The sequence below is a fragment of the Oryza glaberrima genome, chromosome 2 (assembly GCF_000147395.1).
Source record: "Oryza glaberrima chromosome 2, OglaRS2, whole genome shotgun sequence".
Classification (NCBI taxonomy): Eukaryota; Viridiplantae; Streptophyta; class Magnoliopsida; order Poales; family Poaceae; genus Oryza; species Oryza glaberrima.
In genome coordinates, this window is record NC_068327.1 from 18,801,956 (window position 1) to 18,810,780 (window position 8,825).

General features: G+C 40.7%; 1 protein-coding gene across 6 annotated transcripts; it reads left to right on the forward strand.

The window, feature by feature from the left end:
- Positions 1–3,811: 3,811 nt before the first annotated feature.
- LOC127763909 (uncharacterized) lies at positions 3,812–8,825 on the forward strand. 6 transcript variants are annotated; one of them, XM_052288713.1, is made up of 11 exons: positions 3,812–4,141; positions 4,287–4,379; positions 5,918–6,007; positions 6,479–6,649; positions 6,732–6,851; positions 7,000–7,209; positions 7,314–7,379; positions 7,455–7,525; positions 7,623–7,681; positions 7,760–7,854; positions 8,217–8,825. In XM_052288713.1, the coding sequence occupies exons 1-6, from the start codon at positions 4,115–4,117 to the stop codon at positions 7,024–7,026; spliced, it is 528 nt and encodes a 175-aa protein (XP_052144673.1). In that variant the 5' UTR covers positions 3,812–4,114; the 3' UTR covers positions 7,027–7,209; positions 7,314–7,379; positions 7,455–7,525; positions 7,623–7,681; positions 7,760–7,854; positions 8,217–8,825. The 6 variants fall into 6 exon arrangements, with proteins under 6 accessions (XP_052144673.1, XP_052144675.1, XP_052144670.1 ...); XM_052288715.1 differs by having other exon boundaries at positions 7,314–7,367; XM_052288710.1 differs by having other exon boundaries at positions 7,000–7,379.

An 8,825-nucleotide genomic window follows, 5' to 3' on the forward strand; every position in this document is an offset into this window, starting at 1 on the left:
TGTTGTCAGCTGGCCTATCTGGCTTAATCATGCATTCTGAGTTGTGAACTTGCATTGTGAATTAAATAGGTGCTGTTTTTTCTAATCAAGAATCTTGCTTAACCGTAGAGGAGTTTATGTTGTAACTTGGCCTTCGAATACTCGTGTCGTGTTAGAATTCGTCCTGTAAATTTGTAGATGAAGCTTTTATCAGGAGGCGTTTGATCTGGAGTCGGAGAGGAGCGAGGCACGAGGCGGTGTTGGCGTGTTGTTAAGAATCTTGCTTAAACTTGTCGCCCAATGTTTTCGCTCGACCATTGATTTTTTTTTTCTTCATTAGGATGCATTTTTAGAGAAAAAAAATTATCCGTCAGTTTTTTCACACGATAAATTTTATTTGCATTTACACTATATTTAATATATATATATATATATATATATATATATATATATATATATATATATTAAACTTACACCGTAACTTTTAACACTTAAGCTATAATTATTTTTTTAGTACACAGTATACAAGAGAATTAAGATAAATAAAAAATAATAGAGCTACTCTATATAGAACAACTATTCTACACCCCCTCCCCCATTAGCCCAACTACCAAGCCCATCCCTCCCTCCCCCCTCCCCCATTAGCCCAACTACCACGCCCATCCCTCCCTTCCCCGATCACGCGCGGCTCCACCTCCCTCCTGATCCGCGCCGACCCCGCCTTCCCAGCGCCCGCCCCCCTCCTCCTCCCAGCGCCTCCTCCCCAGCGCGATCTCTCTCCTTTTTTTTCTTCGCTTTTTCTCCTCCTCTCCATCCCGATCTCTCTCTCTCCTTTTTTTTCTTCGCCTTTTCTCCTCCTCCTCCCTATCCCGATATCTCTCTCTCCCTTCTTTTTTTTCTTTTCTTCGTTTTTTTCTCTTTTCTTCGTTTTTTTCTCTCCAATCTCTCATTTTCATTTCTATTTTCTAGAAAAATTAAAAATAAATTGGTGAATTCAAACTAGAACTCATGATCTCATGGTTCATAACAAACTTCCCTAACCAATCCACCTTATGACACGTTTTGATTTAAGATCATTGTTTTCTTTCTGTATATATCTGTTCAAATTTTATGAACACAAACCCGTTATGTTACTATAGGAAGTCATATCTTGTTACTATGATTCGGTAGTAACATTATCGCAGAACTGCAGTAACACGATATGTTACTGTGAAATTTATAGGCCGTTACTGCATAATGTATAGGTCGTTACTGCACTTATTGCAGTAACATCATGACGAAATTATAGTAACAGAGAACATATGGTAGTAACGGTACTACTGCAGTACCACTGCTTGTGCATAGCTAAATTTAAAATATCCATCTTGTGCAAATTACAAGTGCTAAAAAAGTTCATGTGCATGGTCACAAGTTAACACAAGTGCTTAAAGTACTTTTCTTTGTCCATACAAAGATACGTAGTAGCAAGTTTCGTACAAGTAAACTTTTAGAATTCTAATCTTTAAACAATAATATCTTTCACATCGCATATTATTTTTTAGAACCGTTTTATTGTCTCGTTGTAACGTCGTTTTACAGCGTTGTGAGAACGGTTCTAAAAGTTACTACACGATGATCGACACAAAAATGCTTTTATAACGTTGTTACTGTGGAAATTAGTCGTGTTACTGCACATTGATCGTCGCGTTACTACACCGTTCCAGCGACACGAGAACTTAAAAAAAGTAAATCCCAATCTTTAGAGAGCAATATCTCTCACGTTATATAGCATTTTTCTAATCTATTTGCACCATGATGTTCGTAAAAAAGTGCTTAACAAAACTTGATCCATGATGACTATTTTTCGATGTTGTTACTGCGAGAAAGTTGTCCTGTTACTACACGATGACCGTTATGTTACTGCAGAATTCCTACGAGACGTGAACATCAAAGTGGTGGGCGGGGGAGGGAGTCAATGGGCGGTTTTGACCGAGGTCTGACCGGCGGAATGGGGCTTTAACCAGACTTTGACTGAGGTGGGAGGAGGGATTTGGGCCCTAGAAAGGGTGGGGGAGGTGGGATTGACCCATGGGAGAGGGGGGTGTAGAATAGTTATTCTAGGGGAGTAGGGGAGGGGTGTGTGTATATATATATATATATATATATATATATATACACACCGTAACTTTTAACACTTAAGCTATAATTATTTTTTTAGTACACAGTATACAAGAGAATTAAGATAAATAAAAAATAATTGATTGCCTATTTAGGAAAAGAGAAAGAAGAGATATAAACATATAAGAGAGATAAAAACACATAGGGAATCAAGTAAAAATATGGTCATATTTTTAGCAAAACTGATTTTTCTTTTTTTTCTTTTTTCCTTTCGGAGAAAGAGAGGCACACTCTGCCACTTCCATCAATAGAAATGGAAGTTTAACAGACATAAAACGTTTTCCAAAATATCGGAATATTTTTAAGCTTTTAGGTTGAACTGGTTAGTGCATGCATGGTTAGTGCATGCAGATAAATTATTATTTTTACATATAACCCTCTAAGCTTTGATAGTTTTATTGGTAGTGCTCGGAAGAGCTAGCTGCTGCAGTACAATCTATAGCCGCAGCCAATAAAAGCATGTAAGCCTTATATGTAAGTCCATAATAATTTATTGAAATAATCTTATTAAAATATGAAGAAATGTTAATTAATTTCACATGGTAAGAGCTTATTCGGTTTGTTGGTTTGGAGGAATTTCAATTAGTAGAAATAGGAAAAGTTAAGGAATAGGAATGCATACAACACACCGATCCATAACTTTTTCCAAGAAGTTTAAGTGAATGGAAAATTTCCTATGTGTCTCTCTGCAAGTTGTAGGAAAGTGACATTACTTTGATTTTCTTATACTGTACTTACACTTCTACAAACCGAATGAAACTCATATAAATTAATCTTTAGAAATCCAAATACTTTGTTTTTCCTCTAAAATTGTTGGATCCATCTCTGCAAAAACATATTGTTGGATCCATTTCAGAAAACATATACTCCTTGTAAAAAGAAAAGGCCAAACTAGCAAGTACTCCTACGTGCATACCACAGCCTGATATCTTTATAAATAGCCCTCCTGCCTTTCTGGAATTAACAACCACACCCTTGGTACATTTCTCCTTAGCCCCCTCTCATCAGAGGAATTCACGAATAGCCCCCACCACTCTTCCCTCAAAGCCACCATAGGCGCGGGCCAGGCAAAAATTAGAAATTGGACATTCTGCCACTGTCAAGAGTAGATTTCGCCACAATGCCATTCCGCGGAATGGCGTCGTTAAAACGCCACTGTCAAGACTAGGCATACATTTGTTTTGCCATTTGGATCATTTCATTCCATTTTCACCTGATTTTCCACCCGGGCTACCAAAAATGCCCTTCGGTCTGCCACCAATGGCGACCGAGCTCATGGTGGCGGAGGCCAAGGAAAAAGAGGAGCTCACCGTGGCACGAGCTTCATGCGCCACTTCCGCTTCCGCTCCACCGCGCCGGCCAGGCGGCCTTCCTACTCCTCCCGGCCATCTCCCCCGCCACCCCACTCACCCACGCCTCCTCTTGTCCTGCTTCCTTCGCCGCTTCCATGTCCGATGGCAAGGTGACGGCAGCATCGCGGGGCCAAGGGGAGGCATCGGTAGGGAGAGGCGGCAGCGCAGCTGGTGGGAGAGGAGTCGGCACGGTGGAGGAGGTGTTTTAGTCCATTGCATGAGAGAGGGGGTTATTTTAGTCCATTGAAGTGAGAAAAATGGTGAAAATCTTATGAAATAGCCAATATGGCGAAGCAACGGTTTGGTATTGGTTAGAAGTGACATTTTAACGACGCCATTTGGCGGAATGGCGTTGTGGCGAACCCACTCTCGGCAGTGGCAGAATTTCCAATTTCTCGGCAAAAGACGCAGTCCATGGCCAACGCCGACGCGAGCACCAGGGCTCCCGCGCCGCCGCCTCATCCACCGATGCTTCTTCGGCCGCCGCCGCAGCCCAGGGCGGCGCCGTTGCGCCCCCGCCGCCTCCCTCGTCCGCCGATAGGCGCACCCCGCAGCCCGGAGACGGAGGCCGCACCGACGGATCGAGCTCCGCCGCTGCGGCGGCCGATCGGAAGGGAAAGAAGCCGATGTCGGCGTCTGATGATCGGAAACAGGTGATGGTTTCTGCCTCTGCGCTTGCGCCGTCATGGCATTTTGTTCGCTCGAGCGTTTCTTGTGAGTTTTTTTTTTTTTTTTTTGGGGGGGGGGGGGGGGGGGGGGGTTTCTCTTGTTCTTGAGCGTTTCTTGGTTTCCCTGAAGGCGCGAAGGAAGGAGAAGAGGAAATCTGGTTACCCGAAAGAGAAGTTGCTCGAGAGTAGCATGCGTTCGTATCAAGGCCCCGCCAAGGAGGAGGTAAGGAGAAGTTTTACTTTTCATTCTTGACTGGCCTGGGGCTGAGCGTTCTTGTGCCATCTTCCGTGTTGGGATCTTTGGACTTGGATCCTGTAGTTCGTGTGAAATCTTGGGATTATCTTGCATCGATGCATAGGCGCAATCTTGTTGCTTAGGCACGGTTCTTGTGTCAGCTTGTATGTTGGAATGGTGGAGCTAGGAGCTTGGCATTCTTGATTTCTATTTAACCATGGTTGATTTTACTGTGCTTCAGCGAAGAAATCTTGGTTGGAATTTTATGGCATCCTAGAACAGAGTTGAAATCAACTAGGCCTTATGACAGATAAAAAAAAAAAACTAGGCACATGTTAGGGTGCCAATTCAGCTTTCTGTATGTATAGCGAGTAAACTGGTTCTTTCTTGATATCTTCTTATGGCACTTGGATAAAAGAACGGCCTCCTTTCCTGTCGAAATTGTTGAGACTTAGTTGCTGCTGCTTGCGTTAATGGATTTGCTTTTTAATGCGATGCATTTTTATCGCACTGTAACAATGGGTGTGTGTGTGTGTGTGTAACAATGTGGTGTTAGTAGGTGATGTCATGCCTGCCGTGATATTTTGGTAAGAAATCCTCAAGCCAAATTTATGAGCTTTCATTGTCATTGAATGGTTCATCCATATGTGCATTTGGGAATTGGGATTGCATCACTAGGATCGTTTTTCTAAATTATTGACCCCTTACTTGGAAAATCACTTGGCACACTCTACTGTTCGGTCTAAAGTATTCAACATTTGGTTGGTTACTAGCCAAAATTGGCTTGATAGCTCGACGCATAATTGGCAAGAGTAGACAAACTGCAGACACCAGTTTTGCGATTTTGCTAATCAGTTCTTAAAAATCTTCATTCATCCCCTATTTCTTTGTTTCCTACTGTGAAATGTTTGATATTGATATTACTTCCCTGTAATTGGGTTTAAGTCTGGTAATATGTACGGATTGTAACTTGTATTGTTGTGGAATAGCCTTTGGATAAAAAAGGAAGGTGGACGTGGTGACACGCTATCCAATTGAAATTGCACAAAAAGAATATACTCACAATTGTCACTTCACGAGGATCACCAGATTTGACTCCTTTTAACCTTTGATAATGTTGAAAATGGGCATATAAATTATGACTAATGTGATATCATAGTAAGAAATCCTAAAGCCAGACGTATGAGATTTCTGTGTTATCAGACAGTGTTATAAGGAAAATTTTGTCGGTATGTGTATTTGGGATTTTGCATCACTGGACATGATTTCTCTAAATCATAGGCTTCCAAACTTACCCTAGTGTTCGGTCTAAAATATTCAGGCTTCTGCTGGGTTGCTGCCTAGAATTGTATCAGAAGACCCATAGTTCAATTAGTAAAGAGTTGACAAATTGTCAAAGCACCAGTTCTGCTAGCCTGTTATTTAACCTTGTTTTTAGAATACCATGTATCCCTATTCAACCTTGTTTCCTCGTCTGAAATTTTTAGCCCTTATATTAATTCTCTGCGTTGCCCTCTTGTAAATAGCATTCAGACAGAGAAGGAGAACAACCGAACTCTCCCAGTCAAAATTCCAGATCTAGCACGTCAAAATCTTTTCCTCAGGTGTTTCACAAGGTTTGATTCTTTTTAACCTAGATAATGTTGAAAATGGAAGTGTATCAATTATCAAATGTCAGGATATGATAGATCACATTAACTGTGTATATTCACAAGTTCATGAAGAACTAGCTGTTCAGCACAATATCTTTTTCGTATGAATACTAAATCATAAGTTAAATCTGGATTGAAGTGTTGTTTTGCAAGCAATTGGAGGAGTGGATTGTGATGTCTTTTGAATAGGCCTACTATTCTTGCTGAATTTAGGAAATATTGTGCATCTGTTCTGTCTTTTACGACTGAAGAACAAACAATCACTAAAAATAAAACGATAATTTTAATTATTTGTTTCAAGCATTTTTCAGAGAATGTAAAAACCAGAAAACTGGAGCATAAAACATAACTACATTCTAGTTTAGTTATGCTGTTTTCTGGTTCAGATCATTGATATTTGAATTCCCTTATGTGTAATTGTGTGGTGAGGTGCAGAAACTTCCTATGGGAGACGCCGTGTATTATTATTTCAAGGACATCTATGATGCTCTTCGGATAGCACAAGTTGGTGTACGTTTGATATTTCTTGATCATGATTATTCAGAATTTAGGCCGGTTGTTCCAGATGAGGAGTGCTTCTATAGGAGTTTCATATTTTCCTATCTGGTAAATGTCCACCTCCCTGTTCCCTAGCATAGGATGTATGTTTAGTGCTATAATTCTCTTTGTTTATGACAATGTATAACAGGAGCAAGTTGTTGATACGATAGACACACTTTGGGAAGACCGCCTTCTTGCTGCTCTTAGAGAATTGGATAGACGAGCTGAACGTTTTCAGCGGGCCTCTGAATTTTCCCGGAGACGCAAAGTAATCTCTTGCCTTCCCTCTTTGTTTTCTTTCCATATATTTGTTTTTTCTGGTGTAAACATGCTTGTATTTGATGATTCTTGTAAATTTGTAGTATACAATCCAAATTGTATCTATGATCTTACTTCCTTTGTTTTATCATTTGCAGGAGATGCACACCGTTGTTACACAATAGTGGCATGACATCGCAGTCTTAATTCTAACAAATTTGTGTAGTTAATTACCTGATTGAACAAATATTCAACCTTGCAAAAAAATTTTGCAGTTGCACAGTACTAGTAAAGAATACAATGGAGACAAACAAAATTATATGTGTCTTACGTTGATGACTGAAATGCTGTACACATGCTCCTTCATGGTGTGGCCATCTGATCCTAAGTCTTCCTTCTTACTACTATCTCATCAAATATTATTTCGAATGATTATCTTCATACTTGTACTTTAACTATGGAAGCTTCTCAGGCGAGTTATGCTAGTCATGTTTGTTCATATCCAATTATTGATGATCAGCATTCTGTAAGCGCCATTGTAAGATGCTGGTAACTCTTTGGTTGATAGATGCCAGCTGTATGCAATGATTTATTGTATCATTGATTCTTGCAGGTATTTGTGAAGCTGATTGCGAAAATAAAGGGATGGAAGCGCATGCGGGATTACCCACCGTCAAGAGTCAGGTTTCTGAAATGTTTGGTTTTATGCAATTCCTTCATAAGTGTAGGTTCTAAATGCATCCCATCCTATCTCACTAGCTGAACCTGCACCCTTTTTCAGCTACAGCAGCGTGGAATTTCTCCTCGAGTTCTTCAGCAGTTATGATTCAACGAATGACAGTGAGAAAACACCTTGAGCCTTCGTTTCCTTCAATCTCATCCTAATTCATGGTTCTGACATGCATTCTTCTTTATCAGTTTTTGCTTTCCTCAGATTAGTAGCAGCTACCTGGATTTGCACGCACAAAGGGAGATATGGACAGCATGTAAGAGAAGGTCAAAGTCCGGAAGATGTTAGTACCATCATCACTTCCCATAGAGAGGCCCATTATGAACTGGCAATGCAATTATATACTCCCTCCATCTCCCAATATAAGAGATTTTGACATTTTACTTGAATTGTTTGACCACTTGTCTTATTTAAAAAATTTGTACAAATAGAAAAAACAAAAAGTTATGCTTAAAGTACTTTGGATAATAAAGTAAGTTACAAAAATAATAATAATTCCAATTTTTTTTTGAAGAAAACGAATGGTCAAACAGTGCAAGCAAAGTATCAAAAGTCCTTATATTAGGGGACGGAGGGAGTATATATATATATATATTCTTTGAGACATTCTTCACCTAACTGACCTGTTGCTCTGGATGCATGCAGTGGTGCTCGATGCTGGTTATTCCTCCCCATGCGCCGGAAGACCGGATCATACCAATAGCCTTAGCGGAAGCACTACAATGATGGAACTAGTCTAGATACGCACTACAATGTTGCCCGTGGCACACCCCGAGTGAGCTTGCTGCTCATAGAGTCTAGATATGGCATCATCTACGCACTCCCTCCTAGTGCTGCTACTCCTACTAGCCGTCCAAATCAGCCAAGGCCTGATCCTGTGGCGAGACCGGGATTCTGGTGGTTCGATTGCTGCTTTGTTGTTCCCAAGGAGAGCTTCTTGCAAGGCAGCACGGCCTAGCCGGTCACCAGCTACAGAGCAGGCCAAGCAAATCCTGCACTGACTCTTCGAGAGTTCAAGGCAAGGGGCAGTCTTCAACTGATGAAGCTCTAGTTAGCACCTGGGTTGATGATGAATGTATACAGGCCATCATAATCTGTTGTCCTGTGAGGAGTAGGAACGTAAACATTGATCATTCCTGAATTTGTGCTCTTAAGTAACTCGATCGATCTTTGACATGGCTTTGTTGCCCCCCACAGGATTTTGATATGTAGATAAATGTGATCAGATGAATCCAAGGTATTGCGCTTTTCGTT